At 38.3% G+C, this 25182-nt stretch overlaps 1 protein-coding gene across 1 annotated transcript in view; it reads right to left on the bottom strand.

Moving 5' to 3' along the window:
• Nucleotides 1-315: 315 nt before the first annotated feature.
• The window catches only part of COA8 (cytochrome c oxidase assembly factor 8), a 29225-nt gene continuing 4358 nt past the window's right edge, over nt 316-25182 (bottom strand). Inside the window, exons 3-6 of the mRNA XM_069103720.1 lie at nt 17233-17430; nt 15802-15865; nt 7818-7908; nt 316-4191 (exon numbers count right to left, since the gene is read on the bottom strand). Of these exons, the coding sequence (XP_068959821.1) occupies nt 4089-4191; nt 7818-7908; nt 15802-15865; nt 17233-17430 (456 nt within the window). The 3' untranslated portion in view covers nt 316-4088. The remainder of the gene's footprint in view (nt 4192-7817; nt 7909-15801; nt 15866-17232; nt 17431-25182) is intronic.

The following is a 25182-nucleotide window of genomic DNA, read 5'->3' as shown; positions in this document are numbered from 1 at the left end:
TTGAAGACAGAATATTAGATTATGTCATGAGGACGTGTGACATAAATAAGGGGTCTGGCGTATGGTCAGCAGGTTCTTTCAGTGGACATTCTATGGCTCTACAGGTCCATGGTCCTTTCCAGCTCTGATTCTCAGCTCAGGCACTAGATCCCTTCTATCCTGGACATGCTGGTCCTCCCCAACTCTTTTACTTTGGATTCTCACTCTAAGGTAGGCAGGGAAGACTGTCATCTTCACTATAGTTTGATATTTGCAATTCCTTGTTACAAAAGCAAAGGTGAAGTGATCTCTATAAAAACCACCAAAAATAAGAAATGGAAAATATAGAATTTTTAATTTAATTTTTTAAAAGTGCAGATAACAGAATAATTTACACCAAATGGAAACATATGGGTAAAGCCAAAATGGAAAATAAAACATTTATAACCATGAACAAATATTTAAAAATTCAAGTACTGACATAACCAAAATTAAGTCCTAAAATCCAAAGATGGTTATTTATGATGCTACAGAAAATTGAGAGGAAGATTTTCTTTTAAAAAGAATGATATAAAAAAAACTTTTTTGTGTGAACATATAGACATCAGGGTCAGTTCAAAATGACCTTGAAATTATTTGCTTCTGTTTATCTGTGGCATCGGATAACATTAAAATGATTGCTTAGCTCAAATATTTATAATTCAGGAAAAGATCAAAGCCTCCTCATTTCCTATCAATTCTGTCAGCACATTTATACCTCTAGTAATAAACACAGTTGACAAGAATCAAGTTAACATTTGGCATTAAGACGTGACCATTATTTTTTAAAAGCTGATCTGATCGATTTTGATTACAGTAATCACATTTATGTATTCAGTTGCTAAAAGTGTCCTTGTCAACAAAAGCTCTATAAAATGAAAAAAGATATTGAGAGCAGTATTCTGGAATATAGATCCCTTAGAGAAACCTGAGATATAGAAAGAAGTGACTTTCCTAAGATCACACAAAGATCAAAGGTCAGAGCCAGAATTAGAATTTCCCTCTCAGTTTGGTGCTTTCCCCATTACACCATATGGTCTTTCCTCAAAACCAGATGTCCTCAACACAGATGACAAAGGCATACAAATTCAGCAGAGGTTAGGACTAAAATTTGTCCTAAAGGTGAAGGCACAGATCTGCAAGGAGCTCTTCTCAATAAAGCTCCAGAACCCTTGACCAGAATAGTCAAGGGCTATGATATTTTAAAAACCAGCTCCCTTTAACTTCAACCTTCAAAGGGTCCTGACAATAAGCTTCAACCTATTGTGAAACTGGAAACATTTTCTTTCTTTCGTGAATTTAAGCCAGATGTCTTGAATTTTTCAACATATGTTCTGTAATTTTCTTCTTGAGAAGAACACAATATTTATATGAAAACTTTCAATGAGCCAATACCAGAGTACTGGAACTCTTCATTCTTACTTTCCAGGGGTTCATGTTGAAAGCCCAATGACACCTTATTTGGTAGCACTGCTTGGCAACTATTAATCAGTGCTGGTCTGTCCCCTCACCACTGGGATGATTTAAGCCAGTAAGATAAAATAGCTTCTTTTACTAGGTCAACATGCATGTTGCTGTCACAGCAGCATGGAGATCACAGGCTATTAAGTAATCTTAATGGATTAAAGAGCCCTGTTGAGGCTTGCAGGTGATCCAGGCTTTTCAAATGCTATGCTAGGGGAACATAAGCCCTGGCAAGCCTTAATAGGCTGGAATGGTTTCAACAACAAGTAACAGATCTGTTTTTCTGCTGTTTAGTTCAGAAAGACTCATCAAGCAGCAGTTGGATTAAATGGCCACTGGGTAATGAATTTTTCAGCCACCCCAACTCTCCAGTGCCAAACTAAGGCATAAAAGAATTGTGATGTCCATTACTAGGAGGAAGGCCCACCTGAGAAAACCACATGTCATTAAAATATTTAATGCAGAGTGGATTAAGATAACATAAAACACGTGATGGGAAGCAGCAAGATATGACAGAAAATAGAAAAATAATGGTTCATGAATCTGGTCACTGGGGTCTTGTCCTGGCTCTGCCACCAACATATTGCTCGACGTTGAGCAAGTCCTCCTCTTTGGACCTGTTTCCTCACTTATAAAACAGGAAGCTGGACTCAATCTCTAAGGTCCTTTCCAGCTCTGACACTCTAATGAATATGGATTGAACTGAATCTTTGAAGAAAAATGTGATTTCTCAGTTACATTTTAAAAATAAAATAACCATTTTTATTTTCTCTGCCTAAAGATAAATATTTAACTACTTCTTTTAATTAAAAAAAGAAAAGAAAAACCAAGTAAGACAAACAAACAAAACCCTTCCCCAAAAACCTTTCCTGGTCTTAAATTGCAAGCCTTAGCAGCAGAGAATAACAATGCAAAGTCCTCAAAGCTCTCAATATCTGAATCTTCTGATCATCAGTCTTTTCATACTTCCACAGCTAAAAAACACTCCTTTTCCACTGCCCTTCATAAACACCCCATTTCTTCACACCTGCCAATCATTTGCTCTCTAAGTGGAATTTAACAACTAATTCTACAGTGAGAACAAATCTATGTCTCTGAAGCAAGGACTATATGTCTACCTCCCATATTTAACATTTACCTCAAAAATATTTTTCCTTTCTTAAAATCTATTTGCCCTTTTCTGGGCTGTAGAGGAAAAGAGACCAGAGGAATATAATCATGCTGTTAGTCACCATGTCAGTCAGCTGGGAAGTTCAATTCCTCTGCTATCTCCATACTGACTAGGGTATGGAAGGGTCTTAAAAAGCCCTGCAGACAGGCAGCAAGTGGAATGAGATGGTGACAGAAATTATGGCAGTCTGAGAAAAGTTAAAACCCTCTGCAATGTGCTTACAATTTTGAATGGTGTTATGGTATAAGAACACTGATGATTACCGTAGCCTTTACTACAGGTTTTAGCCCAAAGTGTAATTTTAAAGCAATTCGATTAGTTGAACTAGCAGACCAGAATTTATGAGTGTTTCCTCTTTTCAAAGTAGTCATCCTTAGACAGATAACACTCATGGCTACCATTTTGCCCTTGTTTAAAAACACAGGAGCTCAGAGTTAAAAGGAATCTTACAGGCAATTCTAGAAACCTCTTTTGGGACACTTAGGACCAGATTAACCAGCTACAGAAGAAAACCACTTATTATTTTAGAATCACAGCTTGTTTGGAACTCAAAACTGTCCCAACAAGCAGTATCACCCAACTTCATTTGCTAGACATGGCTCTCAATGTTTCAAAAATTCCAACTACCTTTCAAGGGTAATGATATGCTACAAATGAAAATGTTCAAAAGACTAGGAGGCAACTTCTAGAGAGGAGTTCCAGAAATATTTTGAATAGCAATACTTTCACTGGGAGTGTACATTCTTTTATATTTGTTAAAAAAAAAAATCCCACAACTTTTTAACTATAGCACAGTCACACTTCAAACTTTTGTTTCAAAGGATATTCATTTCAAAATAAGTACTAAGTATCTCTTTAAAGCTTTGGCAACCAACATGATGTCTGATTAGCATGTGAATATATACTCTGGGGATAGTTATCATAGCTTAATTACCTCAGAATGTAAATGATTACCTGACAAGGGAAATGCCAGTTACTTTAAAAGTATGTGCTGGGGCAAATCTGGCGCAACGAATTATAGAGTATCTTCTTTGACCCCCAAATTGCCAACTCAGGAATTAAAATGACCATAATACTTATCTCCATCAGGAAGAAAGTCAAGTGGAGCAAAAGCAAGCTGAGACCTGTGAGTTCTCTGGGCCACACCTCTGCCCCAAAATATCTCTTCTGCAATCTGTTGCAGTTCATGTAAATTACTTTAATTGCTTGGGTTGTTGTGGGAGGGAATACAAAAGTGACCTTCAATGGAAAAACTTCTGAAAGACTTTTTGTTACACTCAAAAAACATTTTTTTTAATCATCCACTTATGCTGAGTTTGTGAGTCACTTCCATATGATACAATGATGTTTGAGGTAAATAGGCTATCACAGTCACAACAGTCCCTGATCCTGATGGCCAGCACGGGAGCTGGTGAAGGCAGAAGTAGATGTGCTTCTAATCTTTCTTCACCTGTTTGAATCCAAGCTTCCTCCAAATTCTTTCTAGGGCCACTCTTCCCATGAACAAGGTGATAGTAAAATTACGTTTGTACCAGTCTCTAGATTTCACCACAAGAAAAAGAACAAGGAACATTATATATTATATATAATAGTAGCTTATGATTAATATTCTAAGCATTAAAGACTCAGCACCAAATAAAAAGAGTTCAGCTTACCATCCTCTTTTGTTAATAATTTTCCCCTTTCCCTAAAATGCCCAAAACACTGAATATTTATTACAAGACAAGAGGAAGGAAATGGAAGGCATTTATCATGAAAGAGGTCTTTTTTAATCACCTAACATTCAAAAATAATATTTTTGAAAAAAATAATTACAGGGAATCACAGAATTTCACAGCTGGAAGTAGGTGTGCTAGAATACCTAACAGAATATCCAGCTTCCACTCAAGCACCTCCAGTGATGGGAAGTGACCTCCTGCAGGGGCAGCATTTCTTACTCTGAAGCAGAGATTTGCCTTTAAGCCTTTAATGACTTGGTAGCTACGCTGCTGATCCCATGGAGCTTGCAGTACACTAAACCCCCCAGCCTTTGTTCAACTTTAGCTCTGTATTCTCCATCCTGTATTTATGCAGTTGATTTTTAAAAATCCAAATGCAGGATTTTACATTGACCTTTATTAAATTTCATTTTATTAGACTTGGTCCATCATTCTCCTGAGAACTTTATTAGCTTACAAAATGAAGCCGGGTTAAGCCACTTGTCCAACTATCTTTGCTTATTCTGGTGATGTAAGCTCCATTCCTGACTTGGGTTTCCAGGAAAAAAGGAACATTTGTGGCCTCTGGAGGAAATGAAGAAATTCTATGGATTTTCTATACACTTTAGAAAGCTTTCTCTGGGAAAAAAAGACTCTGGAGATGAATGACAAGGGGTATGTTGAATAGGCAACGAAGTGCTTGGACGAGCTCTGTCGGAGTTGATGGGGGATGCACTGCGTGCATCCACAATGCCTGATCCTGGCACCCTATTTACAGAAGCAACACATTTCATACTCAACGAAGAAAAGAAAGGGTCCACCTCCTCCCCAATAATGGTCAGAAAAGTGCTTAGATTCATTTATCACTGATGCTGACCTGAGAAAGATTATAGAGGTCCTTGTTTTCATTTACTGGTTTCTCAATTTTGAGTTTTTCTTTCATTTTATTTTCATTCCCCAAAAGGCAATCTTGAAATTGCCTAAATACAAATAATACTGATGCATTTCATACACAGTCTTATTTGACTTTAATGACAGATGCAAATTTTAGCATATTTTTGAGGGTTATCTAGTTAGTTCCCAATTTCAACTGGTAATGCTCATATAGAATCCATAGCTCAAGGAGAGGGTCCCATATTCTGAAAGCTAAGCCTTTCAGAGCCAGAATGCTAATAAGTATGTAGGTCATGCCATTACTTTCAGCCAAATGAGCTGATGAGTGAACACAGGACTTCTGTTCTGGAACAGACTCACAGTACTTTATCAGCACTTGGGACAGAAGGAGGAAATAAAAACAAGGGCTCAAACACAAAGCAAAGAGATGGCAAGCAGATGATATGAAACAACACATTACATAAAGCTTTTCATAAGTTACTCTGAAAACTACACAACCACCCATCACACATGAGAACAATATTTAAATTTCTATTACTTCAGGGGAGGGCCTGGGAACCTAACCACAACTTGTAACATCATTTCTATGAGAAAATGTGCTCTGAATTCTAAACAAATGATGTGTAAACTTTGAAATATGTTGTAGTGAACAGCATATGGGGTTAAGAAACTGAAAACCTGGACTCTATCATTCACTCACTATGTGACCCTGGGCAAGAAGCTTCCTCTGTCTAGGAGAACATGGGCTCTGAGGCTCTACCTGTTGTGACATTCTATGTCCTAAGGTCCCTGCCAGTTCTAACATTCTAGGATTATGTAAATTTGTGAATTTATTTATGGATGACCATTTAAAGGGGAAGCAGTGCCTTAATGAAACTCAGTATGAGAAGACACTAAATATTTTGTCTGGATTTATTCAGAATAAGTCTGTCACACATGAGACTGACTTTTACATCACTTTTCATCAGAAGATCATACAAATGTAAAATGTGAAGTTATGCAATTGCTGCTAAGACTGCATTGCCAATGTTCCCTGTCACTTCATGCACATAAGTAATAAACAGTATTACATTATTAACCTACTATGAAAACTAAGCACACATGGATGGGGATTAGTATGGTAATAAAGACTTAAAATTATTTAATAAAATTCATGTGCATTATTATGTCTAATTGCAAGGACATTAGACATAATTACACGTAGCTCACATAAGTGACTATGATTAATGAAGGCTGACTTGAATTCACAAAAGGAATCCCACCAACTTCACAGTGAGTTGTGGGGGTTAGCAGCAAAGCTTCACTCTCCTGCATACTATATGACTAACAGACACATCCCTCAGCTTCTGCAGACACATTTTCTTTATTTTGCTAGAGAATAGGAGGAGAGAGCAGGAAAATACTAGGCCCCTAAAAAGGGAGGAAATGTTACCAAATGGGTAAAGAGATAAAGAAGAGATTCAATTTCACTTTCAACTTTCCATAAAAGCTTTACCCAGAAAGATTTTAGGTCACTTGGGATCATACATGCAAGTGACCGTGGAGAACGCTGCTATGTGCACAAATCAGAAACTGAAGACAGAAATTAAGTACAACAGATACTCATTTGACTAAAAATCTGTTTCAAATCCTGGCTTTGCTACTTTAGCCAAGTCACTTCACCTACAGCAGCCTCTGTTCCTTTATCTATAAAACTGAAGGGTTGGGCTGGAATATTCCTAAGATGCTTTCTTATCTGATATTTCTCAGACCTTTAGTCTTTTTGTTGTAGCATAAAGAAGGCCAAAATAAGATTGTTTAAACAGATCATTTCATTGAAAAATTCTGAGAAGTAGGTTGGCAGTAGTATGTCTCTTGCATAAGATGAGATTATTAAGTTTAAAAAGACTATTTAAAAAAAAATTTTTTTTAAGCAATTGGGGTTAAGTAACTTGCTCAAGGTTATACGGCCAGTTATTTCTGGGTGTGGTGCTGAGTATCGCCCAGATTTGATCCCCAGGTCATCCCGATGCTGGAGCCAGTGCTCTTACTTGCTGAGCCACCTGGCCGCCCCTAAAAAGACTATTAAACTGTGAAGTAATACCGTGTTTCCCCGATAATAAGACACTGTCTTATTAGTTTTTTTGGACAGAAAAACATCAAAGGGCTTATTTTCAGGGGAGGGCTTATTTTAATGAACATTGACAGCAATTTTAATAAACAGGTAAATGTGAACAAAAAAATGTACCTTTATTCAATAAGCAAATCACTGGGGAAGAACAGGATGACACGCTCACTGCTGCAGCTCTGATTGGATGCAGCTTGGAGCACGGCGTGCGTTTCACGGGGGGGGGAGATGGTGCATACAGAGGGTACCGTAATGTAGCGTGTAGCGCAGGGGATCACCTTCACTACAGTAGCAATCTCAATAGGGCTTATTTTCAGGGGAGGGCTTATTTTAGAGGAATCTTACACAGTAAGGGGAGGGCTTATTTTCGGGATAGGTCTTATTATCAGGGAAACACGGTATGCAATCATAAACCATTTGGATTTAGTATTCCTCAACGGTGTTAGAATAAAAAGGATACACCTACCTGTTATAGTACATATGCTTCTGAAAATTTTTACTTAAGAATTCCTTGTAAAAATCAGCCATTTCTTCTGCATTCAATGTTATTTTTTTACCTGAAAATTAATTTAAACATAAAACAATGGTACAGGTTTAGGGAGAAAAAGATTTTACTACTGTAACTGGGGTGTAGGGTTCAGTTTTGCTTCATTTAAAGAATTATAAGGAAAATTTATAACTTTAGATTTATATCTCTACCACATAAACTTTTTACTTTTTAAAGACCATGAAATAAGAAATACAATGCCATTATGAGAATGTAGTCACTAGATGAGACTCTGCCCTTTCAGGCATCTTAGTCTGAAATTCACCCTTGTGTACATACAGGGTTGTGTACATATCATACAGGTTTTTTATCTTATTAGAAACAACTGTGGTTTCAGGCCATTTCTCAGGGGAGAAGTTACTGTATCCCATCAAAATGACTTCCCAGTTGCCAATCCTTATTGGCCACTTTATTATACAACTCTAAAACTGAAGGTACCTTCAGTATTTTTATCTCTTATTGATAGTAGACCCTTCCATCAGAATAGAATTAAGATACACTGAGTGGGGAAGAGCAATTGTTTCAGGATACTTACACTATGTGTCTGTGTGTATGTATGTATACATACATATATAACATATACATACATACACACATACATATGTAACTAGATAAATCCCAAAACATATATATATATATATATATACACACACATATGAACTCTAGAACTAGAGTTGGCAAACTATGGATCTTGGACCAAAACTTGGGGCCTGCAAAAACAGGTGAGTTTTTACATTTTTAAATAAAGTCTTATTGTATTAAACAATGCAAAAACTATTCTTAGTTCATAGGGCACATAAGAAGCAGGTCTGGGTTGCAGTTTTCCAACCCCCGTCAAGAGCCACACAAAGTGTTCTAAAAATAATAGTGACCATATGCTTTTCTGTCTTTGGTATCTTTCTATTCACATCGAGTCTAGGGCTCTGCAAAGGTCAGGTGTTTTTGTTGGACAAGGTGTGTATTGGTTTGTTGGAGATGGGGAAATGACAGTACTGTGGGAACAGTAAGCATAATAAAACAAAAAAATAAGATTGGAAAGGCAGATTGGAATCACACCCTGGAAGGTCCTATGTAACAGACAATGTATATTTTATCTTAGAGAAAATAGGAGATACTGAAGATGTGGGTTGTTTAATTTGGTAGGATTTCCAACCAAGACAGCTACTGGAATGGCCTACCTACTCCAGCATAAAACCTGATCTGTAGCAGATCAAATAATGACCAAGAAATCAAATGAGAAATTACAGTGCTTTCTATTCTAGAACTTCACCAAAAGACAGCCAGTAGCCCACGAGTGACATAAATGAGGCCAGTAGCAAAGCTGGCACCAGTTCCAGCACAGGCAAACAAGCCGGACACTTCCCAGTCAGATAAGAGACTGCCCAGAGACAACACCTATAGAACGCAAGTTTCTGTGTTCTGAGATAGCAAGAGCAGAGGATTCTCCAGAGAAAGCCCCAGGGAGGCTGGAAATCCAAACTGTGGAGGTGGGAAGCCCACATGGTAGACCCTAGCCGCCTGCAAGGTAGGGAACAGTGCAGTCATGACAGTACTCAGACCAGGCCAACCTAGGTACAGGTGATCAGAAGGCCCTAGCATTCAGTCCTACCAAAGGTCCCTCAAGATCGAGAGCTCCGAAAAACAAACATCCAAGAAGGCCTGTCCTCTGGAGGTAGAGTTTAGGACAGGAATCCAGGTGACCTAGTGGTGACACTGAGCAGTACCCCAAACTGAATCGGGGAGCCCTACATGAAACCTTAATTCAGGAACTGAGGCTGGAGAGATGAATAACCTCAAGCAGATACAGATTACTCTACAGGCATGACCTGCATGAAAATCCAGCCAAGGAGACTAAGGAGTGGTAAGATAGGTAAGAGGAGAACCAGGAAAGAGCAATGTAACAAAAACCTAGAGAAAAGAGGGTATCAAGGGTAAAAGGACGAAAGAGGTCAAGAAAGAGGGAGACTGAGAAAAGGTCAACAGATTTTGCAATTAAGAGATAATTGGTAACTTTGGAAAGAACAGTTTCAGTTGAAAAATGAATGTAGAGGGCAGATCCAAGATGGCAGAGTAGAAGCACAAATCTGGTGTGAGCTCTTGCTCCAATCACTTCCAACACATGTAAAAAAAAATGACTCTAAACAAGTTTTAGAGCTACAGAACCCACAAAGTGACAGACAGAAACAAATCTCCCACCGAAGGCAGGCCGACAGGAAGGGGCTAACGCACCGAGGTCCCACGTGAGCCGGGTGGTTCTGGCCCCAGAGTGGCCCCAACCAGCAGTGGCCAGAGCAGATTTCAGGAGTGAATCACCAGCAGCTGTGGGTTTTCCAGACTTCTCAACCCATAAATGTCAATGATAAAGTAAAAGGTCAGTGTGCACCTCTGTTAGAACAGGGGGACAGAAGAGTGCGGTCCAGCCCCTGCCCCCAGGTGAAAGGTGGTGGAGGCATGGCAATGACTGCAGCTGCTGCTGGTGTGGCTGCTTCCCGAGTTCCTGGCCTGCAGATTGTAGGGGGACCAAGAGACTATTCAGAAGGTAATTGCTCTTGCTTGGTTTAACCTGCTTGGGTCTGGATTGCGGTCTTGGGTGTTGGTCCTGGGGTGTGTGGCCAGTGTGCAACAGCTTGTGGGCTGCAGGGAGGGTGCCCTGCTAATAGCTCTGGCAGCTGCAAAAACCCCAGCGATTTGGGACAAAGCTCTCTACAATCTAGAAGCAGAGTTCTACCGTGGCAAAGAGCTCAAAAGTCAAGTAATTGGCTGGCAAGATGGGCAAGCAGAGGAAATGCAATCAGACCATAGATTCAATTTTTGGGAACAAAAAAGATCAAAGCATGGAATGGGAGGAAGACAACAAAGTCAGAACTCTTGTATCAAAAGCTTCCAAGAAAAATATGAACTGGTTACTGGCCATGGAGGAGCTGAAGGAGGATTTTGAAAATCAAGTAGGAGAACTGAAGGAAAAATTGGGAAAAGAAATGAGAATGATGCAGGAAAATCATGAAAAGTGAGTCAACAGCCTACTAAAGGAGACCCCCCAAAAATAATGAAGAAAATAACATCTTAAAAAAACAGACTAGGGGCGGCCAGGTAGCACAGTGAGTAAGAGCACCAGCCCCAGTGTTGGGATGACCTGGGCATCGAATCTGGGCTCAGACACTTAGCACCCACCCAGAAACACCTGGCCGTGTAACCTTGAGCAAGTTACTTAACCCCAATTGCTTTAAAAAAAAACCAAAAAAACGGACTAACTCAAATGGCAAAAGAGGCCCAAAAAGCCAATGAGGAGAAGAATGCCTTAAAAAGCCAAATTTGTCAGATGGAAAAGGAATTTCAAAGACTCACTAAAGAAAATAATTCCTTCAGAATTAGATTGGAGCTATTGGAAGCTAATGACTTTATGAGAAATCAAGATACTATAAAATAGATTCAAACAAATGAAAAAATTGAAGGCAATGTGAAATATCTCATTGGAAAAATCACTGACCTGGAAAATAGATCCAGGAGAGATCATTTAAAAATTATTGGACTACCTGAAAGCTATGATCAAAAAAAAGAGCGTAGACACCATCTTTCAAGAAATTATCAAGCAAAATTGCCCTGATATTCTAGAACCAGAGGGCAAAATAGAAATTGAAAGAATTCACCAATCCCCTCTTGATAAAGATCCCAAAAAGAAAACTCCTAGGAATATTAAAGCCAAATTCCAGAGTTCCCAGGTCAAGAAGAAAATACTGCAAGCAGTCAGGAAGAAACAATCTGAGCATTGTGGACACACAATCAGGATGACCACAAGACATAGCAGCTTCTACATTAAGGGACAGAAAGGGCTTGGAATATGATATTCCAGAGGTCAAAGGAGCTAGGACTAAAACCAGCAAAACTGAGTATAATGTTTCAGGGGAAAATATGGACATTCAATGAAATAGAGGACTTTCAAGCATTCTTAATGAAAAAGCCAGAGTTGAACAGAAAATCTGACTTTCAAATACACGAAGCAAGAGAAGAATGAGAGGGTACAGAAAAAAAAAATCATAAGGAACTTATTAAAGTTGAACTACTTACATTCCTACATGGAAAAACAATAATTGTAACTTATAAGACTTTTCTTGGTATGAGGACAGTTGAAGGGAATATATATCTATATCTACACATACACATATGAATATATAGGAGGGTGTATGTGTCTATAAATACTTATGTGAGTGTGGGCATATGTATGTACATGTATACATAGACAGAGGGCACAGGATGAGTTCAATATGAAAAGATAATATCTAAAAAAATAAAATTAAGAGGTGAGAGAGGAATTTATTGGGAGGAGAAAGGGAGAGATAGAATAGGGTAAATTATCTCATATAAAAGAGGCAAGAGAAAACTATTACAATGGAGGGGAAGAGCAGGAAGGTGAAAGGAAAGGGGACAACCTTACTCTTATTGGATTTGGCTTAAGGAGGGAATTATACACACACTCAATTGAGTATCTTACCCTACAAAAAAAATGAGGTGGGGGAGGGGAGGCAGCTAGGTGGCCCAGTGAATAGAGCACCAGCCCTGGAGTCAGGAAGAACTGAGTTCAAATTCAATCTCAGACACTCTACACAAAAACTAGCCGTGTGACCTTGGGCAAGTCACTTAACCCCAAATGCCCTCCAAAAATAAAAAAAAACAAACCGGGGGGAAGTAGATAAGGGGGAGGGATGATAAAAGGGAGGACAGATTGGGGGAGAGGGTAGTTAGGAGCAAACACTTTTGAAAAGGGATAGGGTCAAAGGAGAAAACAGAATAATTGGGGGGTGGGATAGGATGGAGGGAAATAGAGTTGGTCTTTCACAATATAACTACTATGGAAATGTTTTGTGTAACTACACACGTACAACCTATATTGAATTGCTTATCTTCCCAGTGGGGGTGGGAGAGAAGGGAAGAAGGGAAAAAATCTGGAATTCAAAATTTTAAAAACGTTTAAAAAAATTTGTTTTTTACAGGCAACTGGGAAATAAGATATAAAAGGCACTGGGGTACAGAAATCCATCTTGCCCTACTAGAAAGTTGGGGAGGATATAAGAGAGAACAGATTGGGGGAAGGTAGGCTTGCTATTTTGGGGTGGGGGTAGCGGAAAGATGGGGAGAAAAATCTGTGACACAAAATCTGGTGGAAATGAATGCTGAAAACTAAAAATAAATAAATAAGTTGAAAAAAAAAAGAAAAATTAATGTAGAAGCCAGACTGCAGAGAGTAAAGAAGAAAGTAGAGGCATCAATTGTAGATAATCTTTTCAAGGAATTCAGTCACAAAAGTAAGGAAAGATACAATAGTTAACAGGGTAGAAAGATGAAGTGGGGTTTTTTTGAAAAAAGGAGAGACGTACATGTTTGTAGGCATTAGGGAAAAAGTCAACAGAGAGGGAGAGACTGAAGATGAATGAGAGTGGGGATGACAGAGGAGGTAAATCTGCTGAAGAAGATGAAGAAGTTGCAGGCAGAGGGATTAGCTGTGGCAAGGAGATGGTGACCACCTTTTTCTGGGAGACAGAGCTTAAGGAGATAGTGGCAGAAAGCATCTGAGTGATAAGAGATGAGGGAGAGGAGAGAAGAGTGAGCTCACAGTGAATGGCCTCAATTTCTTTTCAGTAAAATATGAGGGTTTTCAGCTGAGAGGATGGGAGGAAGGGAAGCCTGAGGACGGATGAAAAGGTTTAGAAAATCTGTTCCTGTGAGTTCTTTGCCACTGACAACCATAGGACAGAATGTATGAAATCACTAATAACAAGACACAAATACAATGTCTGAGTGGCAAAGAAGTAAAAAGACAAACTGGTAAATGCTAGGGGAGCTATGGGATGACAGGAACAGTAATGTATTTGGTGCAGTTGTAAATTTGATTCAACTGTTTTGAAAAACAATTTGAAATTATACCTTTTGTATAAACCCTTTGACCCAGCAATCTCACTCCTAAGAGGCAAAGATTCATATACACAAAAAGACTGGTACCAGTATTTTTGGTAGTGGCAAAGAACTAGAACCCAAGTAGATGTCTCTACCAACTGGGGAACAGCTGATCAAACTGGTATATTATTGTGTTGTAATAAATGACAGGCATATATAAAAAATTTAGAGAAATTTGGGAAGATGTAAAGATTGAAGCAGAATGAAATAAGCAAAATCAAGAAAATAATTTATATGATGACAATAACAAAGAAAAGGAAAATGATACTGAACTGAAATGCTTCAGAATTCTGATCAATTCGGCAGCCAATCATGACTTCAAAAGACTGATGGTGAAGCTTTTGGACTAGAGATGTAGAATGAGGCACCTATTTTTAGACATGATTTATTATGTTTGATTATACTGGTTACAAGGGAGCTTTTGGAGGGAACAGTCCAGGGAAAATGACAGTAACATTAAAAAGAAACACCAACAAAAGATTTTTTAAAAAATAAAATAAATAGAAAAACATCTGAACGCTGGTCAGTCGTTCCCTTGAACTCAGAGAACTCAAACATGCCTCCCTCCTCCCAATAGAGGTGATGGACTTCCAGTGCCGAATGAGACATATGTTGCTAGATGTAGTCGATATATTGGTTTGTTTTGTTTAGCTGTACTTCATTGGCCATGGATGAGGAACAGAGAGAGTCAAAGAGAATTTACACTGATGTCTATTAAGGCATCAATAAAACATTAAAAATAAAAGTAGGGAGGGGTTGCCAGGTGGCTCAGCGAGTAAGAGCACTGGCTCCAGAGTCGGGATGACCTGGGGATCAAATCCGGGCTCAGATACTTAGCACCACACCCAGAAATAACTGGCTGTGTAACCTTGAGCAAGTTACTTAACCCTAATTGCTTTAAAAAAAAATAATAAATAAAATAAAAGTAGGGGTGGCTAGGTGGTGCAGTGAATAGAGCATTGGCCCTGGAGTCGGGAGGACCTGAGTTCAAATCCAGCCTCAGACACTTGACATACTAGCCATGTGACTTTGGGCAAGTCACTTAACCCCCAATTGCCCTCCAAGAAGCAAAAAAATAAAATAAAATAAAATAAAGTGAGGGGCACTTTCAACAATTACAGGGTTCTCCTCAACATAAAGCCTTAACTTCCATGGACCTCAGTTTCTTCACCTGTAAAATGAGGCTGTTGGACTAGCTGGCCTTTGAAGTCCCTTCTAGCCAACCCTATATCCATGAGCCTCTGATGAAAAACTCCTGTTAAACACCATTACTCTGACAGTTATGGTAATATGACCATGAATTATAAAACACTGTTGTCTCTGAAGTATCAAAACTGTGGGTGATCTAACAGTTTGGGCATATATAAATAGTCTATTGCTTATAATTAAAGAAGACTTGAGTGCATGAAATGGCCTAGGCAATATGTGATCAGAAAAAGTCATGTATCGAGAGCAAGGGATGTCACTCTGATATCTCCGTAATGTTAAAAGACCTTAAGAAAGACCTGTAGTACATTGAGTTTATGGGAAGATATGGACAAAAGCTGCACAGGCTGAGAAAGTTTGGAGAGATTACATTCTGAATCATTTGAGCCATTAAAGTATCACTGAGCATAATCCTAAAAGTGCCCTCCCAAGAACGCAAGTCATAAATAGTTGCCTGATAATACTATTCATTTAAAAGTTGGCATAGCAGACAGAGCATTGAACTTAAGAGTCAGGAAGAGCTGGGCTCAAATCCTATCTCAGACATTTACTAGGTGGGGGACCTGGGGCAAGTCACTTGAATTCCTGTAGCCTTAGTAAAATCAGAATAATAATTATACCACTTACCTAACAGGATTATTATGAGAATCCCAATATGTTGTAAAAAGCTTTGCAAACTTTGAAACACTATACATCAGTATTATTAAAATGGCATCCTTGTAACAGAAAAAAAGACCATTGGACTAACCTGTTTCATGTTTCAATCCCAGACCTCTAGCTTTCAATCTTGAGTGAATAAATTCTTCTTTTTCCTAAAAGATGATAATTGTCATTTTTTGAAATTGTATGACTTTGTCCTTAAAGACAATCATTGTCTCACTGGCTCCAATTTTTCTTCCCAGACTTATTTTCCTCTACTTCCCTTCATGCATTGTTATATTGAAAGGTGTGCCCAAAGCCTGGGCCAGGTGTGCCAGCACCCTGGGTTCACACTCAGATGGGCCTAGAGTAGTACCCAGAATGGAGGACTAATCACTCCCCTCTCTTTCCTACTTTCTCCTACCTCTTGAGCAAACCATTCCTCATACCTAGAAGCCCCTTCCTCCTCATCTCCACCTAGAGAAATCCTGCTCTTCTACTTCAATACGCTGCTTGGGTGCCAAGCCATCATCCCCAAAGAAGGGACCCCTTCCTTCCCAATCTCTCTCTGGTTGGCTTGTCCTATGCACTTAGCACACTCTGACTGACAGTACAGTTATTGGTGTATGTGTCCTGCTGCTCTGCTATATCTTTAATATCAAGGATCATAGAGCTTTTATCTTTGTATTCACAGTGTTTAGCACAGGGCCTAGCACACAGCAAAAGTCGAATACATAAGTGATGAATTGTGTGGTACCAGCTCAGAGCTAAGTTACACCACTAAACGACTTGTACTGAATCTGCCTACATATCTGGCAGTATCTTTCATTACTTTCTATTTGTTTAAAGATTTTTCATAACTGCTTTTCTTGCATAAATAATTTATACTTAGTAATACAATGAAAATAATTAAAAATGTTAATAATCACCATACTGGGTTGCTAATTACTGGTTATTACTCATGTCCTAATTCTTCTTCCCCAACTCTCCATTGCTTCCTTCTCTTTTTGATTCTCCACACTCCCAAAGAGAACATAACACAGAGAAATATAAGAAGTTTGAGACCTGAATTTCCTGCTTATCCCCTTGCATATTTTCATGCTACCAAAATTCAGTTCAGTTTCATAGGCATTTAATTGGGACAGAAAGCATAGGAAATTCTAAAATGAACTTCTTTTTGGTTGTATAGAGCTTGCTTATAAACTCACAGAATAGGATAATACCACCCCAATTTAAATATGAAAATTTGTATTTCTTTTCAATTGTGTACAAAATGTTATGGTAAGAAATTTGAAATCTTAGAATGTGGCCAATTTATACAAAAACAATTCTATACACACATTCGTATTCCTTATGTGTAATGCGTGCATACAATTTCAAAACTATAATACAGTAATAGTACCGCTTTTCAAACTATTTTTACACAGTGAAATGACATTTTAAAAATGTAATCGACCAAGTAGCCCAAGAAACAAAAGTACATTTAGCACCACCAAGTGGCCAAAAACCTGACTTGCATTTTGTTAAAATCTAGACTCGCCTTAATAAATGTCTGATTCTGGTTTGCCCAGTATTGTTGGTTCCATTCTTGTGTTTCTTGTCTTAATTTCCTAAGCTGCTGTTCCAATGGAGATTCATTTTCAGGGATGTAAAATTTGATCGGTCGAAGGTTTGAATATCTATCTGGGGGTCCAATCCAATCATTGCAAGATTTTCTGGGTGGGCAGGATTCTGACATCTTTAAGAAGAAAAAGAACATTAATACATAACTAAAGTATATCAACAATGATTTAAGTTTAACAAAAAAACTGTATTCACCAAATTCCCTTATTAATTTTCTTTTTAAGCTTTAGTGGGCATAAGCAGGGTACAGCATGTTACCAATGATTCTCTATATATTCAAGTAGTGACATAAAAGGTATTATTGAAAACATGACTACAAAAGGAACAAGCCTAGTCATATGTCAAGAATAAAAAACATCAGATAGTAAGATGAGAAGCCAAAATGCTACACTGTTACTCACTAAATATTAAAAGAACAAGGTCATCAGAGTACTAGGTAAATCCTTTACTATGTAGTATTTATATGAAAGCATAGATAAGAATTGCACAGAAAGAGAAGACATGGTGTAAGGAACACTTACATAAAGGAAATTATGAAAAAAAACCATAGATAAGAAATGCACAGAATGAGATGACATGGTACAAGGGAGCTCACATGAACAAATAATCTTCATTGTCACCATCATCATAGTTAACATTTATATAGCATCTTCGTTCCATGTACTGTGCTAATAAGCATTTTATAATTCTTATCTCATTTGATCCTCATGACAACCCTGGGAGGTAAGTACCATTATTATGCCCATTTTAGAGCTGAGGAAACTGAGGCTGATAGCAGTTAAGTGACTTACCCAGGGTCACACAGATAGAAGTGTCTAAGGCTGAATTTGAATTCAATTCTTCCTGAATCCATGCCCTACATGCTATCCACTGTGCAACCTAATGATCCTGGATGAAAGCACTGACTCATAGAAATACCAACTAGAAGGAAAGGTGAGCATGTAAGAAACGCTCTCTCTTGGTTCTCTTCTGGGCCCTCCTCTAAATATTCAATCAATTTCCAAATCTTGCTTTTTTCCCCTTAGAATCTCTCTCATCTGACCTATTCTCCATATTCACACAACTACCACCGTAGTTCATCACTTATCACCTATTACTCTAACAGGTCAGGATATTTTGAATTGCTGCCCCAACCTTCTCTCCACTCCAATCAATCCCCCACAAAGCTGACCTTACCATTACCGCCAACCCTTCAATAAATTCCACTGGTTCTTTTAAGCTCTATAATCAAATTATATACACACACATACATACATATATATATACATGCTCTATAATCAAATTATATATGCATATATGTGTATATACATATATAAAGAATGAAAGGCTGCAAATTCTTACCAGAGAAACTCTTATCTAGGGGAACTGAAGATTCAGCACTCTAAAGGACATTGTAGGGCAATGGTTCTTTTAAAAAAAAAACAACATTTTTTTTCCAGTTATATGTAAAAATTTTTAACATGTTTTTTTTTAATTCTGAGTTCCAAAATTTCTCCCCTCTCTCCTGTCATTTTGCAGTTTGCTATAGTTTATACATGTGCAATCTTACGAAACATACTGCCATATTAGGTTGTGAAAGAAAACACAGACCATAAACAAAACCAAACAAGAAACATAAAGCAAGTGAAAAAAGTATGCTTTGATCTGCATCCAGATCCCATCAATTCTTTCTCTGGAAGTGGATAGTATTTTTCATCATGAGTCTTCACTGAAAATAGCTGTCATTCACTGTTGATCATCATACGATGTTATTGTTACTGTGTACAATGCTCTCCTGGTTCTGCTTACTTCACTTTGCATGAGTTCATGTAAATCTTTCCAGGTTTTTCTGAGAACATACTACTCATTTTTTATAATACAATAGTATTCCATCATAATCACATACCACAACTTGGCACCCAGAACTAAACACAAAACTTTAGACATGGTCTGATTAGAGTAAAATACATACTGAGAGGGCATCTCTATTGAGATCTATCACAATTATATACCAAAACTTGTTCAGTCATTCCCAATTGATGGACATCCCCCCTCAATTTCCAATTCTTTGCCACCACAAAAAGTACTATACATATTTTTGTATACAGATATCCTTTTTCCTTTTTAAATCTGTTTGGGATATAGACCTAGTAATGGTATTGCTGGGTGAAGAAGGTATGCAGAGTTTTCTAGTATTCTGGGTATAGTTCCAAATCGCTCTCCAGAATGGCAAGATCCATTCACAACTCTACCCAATACCATTAGCGTCCTGATTTTCCCCCATTCTCCCCAACATTTGTCATTTTCCTTCTGTCATATTAGACAGGTATAAGGTGGTACCTCAGAGTTGTTTTAGTTTATGTTTCTCTAATCAATACTGATTTAATTTTTTAATATAACTACAGATAGCTTTGATTTCTTTGTCTGAAAATTGCCTCTTGATATCCTTTGACCATTTATCAATTGGAGAATGACTTGTATTCATATAAATTTGACTCAGGGCAAGGGTTCTTAACTTTAACCTGCTACTCTGGGGCAGGGATCATGGACCCCTCTTGGCAGAGGTATGGTGAAGCTTCTAGACTCCTCAGAATAATGTTTTTATATGCATTAAATAAAATACAGAAGATCATAAAGGAAACAAATTATAATAAAACAAAGATATATTTTTCCCATCCAAGTTCATAGATCTCCTGAAATCCATTTTGCAGGTATATGGACCATAAGAATGGTATCACCTTCTTTGTGCATGGCTGAGGTGGAGTGGAGGAGCAGGTTGTAGGAAATGAATAAATTAAGGAACTAGTAGGTGAGGGTGTTTGAAGGAGTATGTATATTGAAGTCCTGTAGTATGAGGACTGGTGTTAAGGAGGAAAGGCTGTGAGCCAGGCACCTGATTCACTGAGGAAAGAAAAGGAGTGTCTGAGGTCATGAGACAACAGTTACTGGAATTCTGAGTGAGTAGTAGATAGGGATGAAATGAACCTCAAAGGAAGAAAGGTTACTGAGTACTAGTGGTAGGTGGAGAACTCAAAAAATAGCAGTGGGGAGCAAGGAGCATTCTAATTCCTCGATTTCAAAGAATGAGTGAACATGCAGCCAGTGCTGTGAGTAGAGGGAGTAAGTTCAATCTACAACTGCATGAGAATCTTCTCATTAACATCCTCGACAGAAGGATATCAAACCTTTGTCAAAAAGTTTTCCCTCTCTCTGCAACTCTTCAGCATTGGCTCTCTTCAGTTATTGTTCCCAGATCTGTTCTTTGGGGATAGGAAGAACAAATTTAATTTTACTTCCTTGTGACTATCCTTCAAATCCTTAATGGCCACTATGATGTCTGACCCTCATATGTCATGATTTTGAGGTGCTGCACCATCCTGTTCACCTTTTTCAGGAAGCACTCCATTTTAGTCAAAGTCCTTCCTAAAACATGGCACCCAGAACTAAATACAAAACTTTAGACATGGTCTGATCAGAGTAAAATACAGACTATTTCTTTCCTCTCTGGACACAATTCATCTCAAAACACCCTTAGAAAACATTAGCTCTTTTGGTTATCATATTTTAGTATTGATTCACATATTAAACTTGCAGTTTAAGAAAAGAACAGGATTTTTCAAGACAAATAGCTTTTTTTGCTATGACTCCTCCTCCTTCTCATCTTTTCTCTCCCCCCCATCTCATTCTAGCCTTGCCAGATCTAGTGCTCAGAAAGCTGATTTTTTGAGATTATGTTTTATCTTTCTTGATTCTTCCCAATGTTTATGATCTTATCTTACTCTAACTCTGTCATCTAGTATGTTACTTACCTTCCCAGTTGCGCTAGGTGCAAATTTGATAAGCATGCTTTCTATGCCACTATTAAAGCTGTTGGGGGAAAAAAAGATTAACTAACATAGATGGAAACACTATTCTATAGGTCTAGCCATTCCACAAAATAGTCCACCTATTTATAGGTAACAATTTTTATCTTATCCACAAGGAGAGCTGGGAGGCTTGATCCAAACTTGAAGATAGATAAGACAGCATGGAAGGGTTGTAAGAGAGGAATTGAACTTCTGTTTCCACAAGAAAATATGTAATATGCCAGAAATCTTGTATTTGCTGGGTAACACAGGGAAATAAATGGATTAGAAATGCTGATTCTACTTCACTCACTCAAGGGGGATGTGGAAGCCTGATTATTAACATATGTAAAGGCCAACAACTCCTCCTCTGCTTTAGATAAAATCCACAACTTTAAAGGGTGGAGAAGAATTTCATTACTCTTCTTAAGTTACCTTAAAACATCCAGGGTTCAGCCTCCTATCAATCCAGAGAATTCCTTTAAAAGAATTTATAACATGTCGGTCATTCTATAAAGAAAATGAGGAGGGGCGGCTAGGGTGGTGCAGTGAGTAAAGCTTTGGGCCTGGAGTCAGGGGGACCTGAGTTCCATTGTGGCCTCAGACACTTAACACCCACACAAAAAAAAACTAGCCCTGTAACCTTGGGCAAGTTACTTAACCCCAATTGCCCTCCAAAAGGCAAAAAAAAAAAAAAAGAAAAAGAAAAAGAAAAGGAGGAATGTGTCAGGAGTGCAGACCCATGTGGGGACAGGTTTTGGGTGTTTTTCAAACAGGCTATGAAACCTGAGGTGCCTAGTCAATGAAGGAATGAACGTAAAAATTAATAAAACCTTTCCTGGCTTCACATCGAGCAAGTATTGTTCTTTGTTTAGAGTGGGCATGTTTCTCACAGGGTCAAGATCCAAAAAAGATCTCAATGAGCTAGAAGGAGGGACTAAATCAAATAAAGTCAAGTAGAATCATGGTACAGTTAGAAAAATGCTGGATCTGCAGTCACAAGATCTGGGTTTGATCTTTGCTTCCGCCACTGACTATGCGTGATCTTAGAAAAGTCACTTTCACCTCTGGGACTGAAATTTCTTGTTTGTAAAATGAGGGTTATGAACTAGATGATATTCTAGCTCTAAATCTATGATCTGAAGACATATTTTAATAGAGGAAAAAAAAGTCTTATACTTGTTTTTTTAAAAGTCATCCACAGATATAAAAAAAATAAGTTGCAAGGGACTGCAAGTTTAATATGTTAATGGAGTTATAGGGTAGCCACAAAGTCCTCTTTTGATGCCTCACTGTATAAGAATGTACACTCCTGCATACACTGAAGGGCTTTGTGCCCCATAAACCAAGTCAGTCTGTTTCCTGAGGAGAAAACTAGCTAACTACAGAAAAGCAAACCACCAGTAGGCTGGCCACCTGGTGATAATATTTTTTTACCATGGCAACCTATGAAATAAAGAAAAATTTTAAATGGTACTCTATTGCTTCTATAGTGACAGTCAGGAAAGGGAGCAGAAGGTGCTAAAAGAATCACACCCCACAATTTGTTGGGCATATTATGGTATAGATTCCTTTTGTATATGGGTTGAACTAGATGGCCTCCTTCCCAACTCTCAAATTCTGTAATTTTGTTATAGAAAGGTTTCCTATGTCCAAAATATCTATCTCATCAATTTTTGTGAAGATTATAAGCAAAGTTGGTGCCTACTAACGTGAAAATTGATAAATAAATGGGGGTACACAAATGTAATGGAATATTATTTCACTGTAAAAAAGAACAAATATGAAGGATTCAGAAAAACTTGACAAGATTTACCAGGAAGATAATTTATGTGATAAACATAACAATGAAAAAGAAACAACACTGAAGGCTTCAGGACTTGGACCAATGCACTGTCCAAACTTGATTTCAGAGGACTGATGGTGAAGTGTGGCCTCTTGCTTCTTGGCAGAGAGATGGTAGACTACAGGTGTAGAATGACACATACATTTACAGACATAGTCAGTGTGTTGAATTGTTTTCGTATACTGCTTTTGGTATACTCCCCTATGGTGTAATGCCATGCATGAGCAGCTTTCCAAAGGAATGCTACTGTGAACAGCTTTTAAGGTTCTGATTACACAGTATAGTGAACACTCTCTTTATTCCATAACAAATCAAGGTAAAACATTCACAGAAAATCAAGGTACAGCATTCACAATATTACAACTCATCACAGAAAATCACAATATAGTATTCACGACAGCTTATCATTAAAATGGCCAAAGTGGTCACAATAGTTTTCAAAAAAGTACAATCACTTGGTACATTCAATCATCACTAAGGAGGTTTGCCTCCTTACTCAGTCATTCAGTCATCTCAGAGGACAATAATCAAAGTCTTCCACTCATGGGGCACACTAAGTTAACTCAATCAGTCACTTATTCAGTATCAGTAATCACTTACTAAGTACAGTCATTTAGTAGTTCATTCATCCTTCATCATTCATTATTCAATCATCAGAAAATACACAGACCCTCCACCCCTAGGTCACTAGTAAATTTACAATTCCTCAGTCAGTATACAGTATCCAAGTAAAATCTTCTTTCAGCTTGACTCGGGATGGTCTCTCAGATTCCCTGGATCCCCTTCCATGGTCCCAGCTCTTACCTGAATCCACCAGTCACCTGGATTCAGAGGCAGACAGCTCCCAGGTCTTTGTCCAGTTCTCCGGGCAGTTCCTGCTCTGTATCTGGACATCACAGTATCCAGTCCATCTCAAATCCTTCACAATTTCTTTTCCCAGGAATTCAAGGCTCAACCAAGCCATAAACAAAGTCTTAGCATCCCAGTCATGCTTCCTCAGTCTTCCGCAGCTCGTTCAAAAAATCAGAATCAACTTATCCAGTCTGGGGGAGGGGGAGCGTGTCTCTCCAGCCTCCTCGGCTCCTCCTCAGCCTCCACCTCAGCCTCCACGGGGCTTGCTCCAAGATCTGACTCAGTTCTCAACTCTCAATTCTCTTCTGTAGCTGCTCTGCCTCCAGATGCTAATCCCAAGAAATTCTGACTGTCCCTCCCTGGGCTTTTCCTTATATACACACACAACATCAGCTTCCTGTTAAGTCAAGTCCATACCTTCAGTTTCCCCAACAGAGGCTTGATCTTAGCACTAAGTGCTAAGTACCTGCTACCTTTGCTTAACATGAAACAAGGTGCTAAGTACCTGCTAACTTGTCAATACAAAAAGGAATCTTCAAATTCAAATTACATTATCATTTACATATGGGGAGAAGTCATTGAAAAGTGACAGTAGTATAAAAAAAAGAATCAATAAAACATGTAAGGGGGTGAGGACAATGGTAGAAAATGAATACCTTTACCCTTTCACTTTCACACAGACCATCTGCCACAGTCATTTAGAAGCCTCTTTTTAAGCTTCCTTTATTAGTCAGGCCAATTTCTCACACACACACACAAAATCCTACCAGTTTCCAGGTCATTTTCCTTGCTTTCTCAAGGAGTTAAGTTCTTGAGTCAATTTTCTTCTTCACTACAACCATACCTGAGGATTTCAATAAATACATATAAAACATATATGTATGCATGCATGTATATGTATATATGATCCTGCAAACATTCTACTAAGCGTGGCTGTATGTCAATGAAACTGAGAATACAACAGTCTCCAAAGAAATAAAAATGAGAATCATACAGGGATGCTATATTTTAGAAAAGACAGTAAAGTCAGCCACTTAAAACCTGTCTGACTCAACCTCTTTAGGCTTCTGTTTTCTGGTGTGAAAAATGAGGAGATAGGGTTAGAAGACTTCAAAGGTTCTTTCCAACTCTAAATAGGAGGCAATTAAGACCATGAAATAAAAGAATAAGTTAAAGGAACCAGCAGAGTGGTTAGCCTGGAGGAGAGAAGTAGGGGGGGAGAAAAGGAGGGGAATAAAAGAGGGTCATCATCAAGTATTTGAAAGGCTATTTCTCTGGAGGAAGGAGGATTTGAATTGTTCTACTTGGCCCCAGAGGGTAGAATCAGAGGCAATAAAGGTAGAAG

This window comes from Petaurus breviceps, unplaced genomic scaffold (genome assembly GCF_028583685.1).
Source record: "Petaurus breviceps papuanus isolate PSGF00001 unplaced genomic scaffold, PetGlider_PUasm1.0 64, whole genome shotgun sequence".
NCBI classification, from domain to species: domain Eukaryota; kingdom Metazoa; phylum Chordata; class Mammalia; order Diprotodontia; family Petauridae; genus Petaurus; species Petaurus breviceps.
This window is presented reverse-complemented; position numbering and strand designations above follow the sequence as displayed.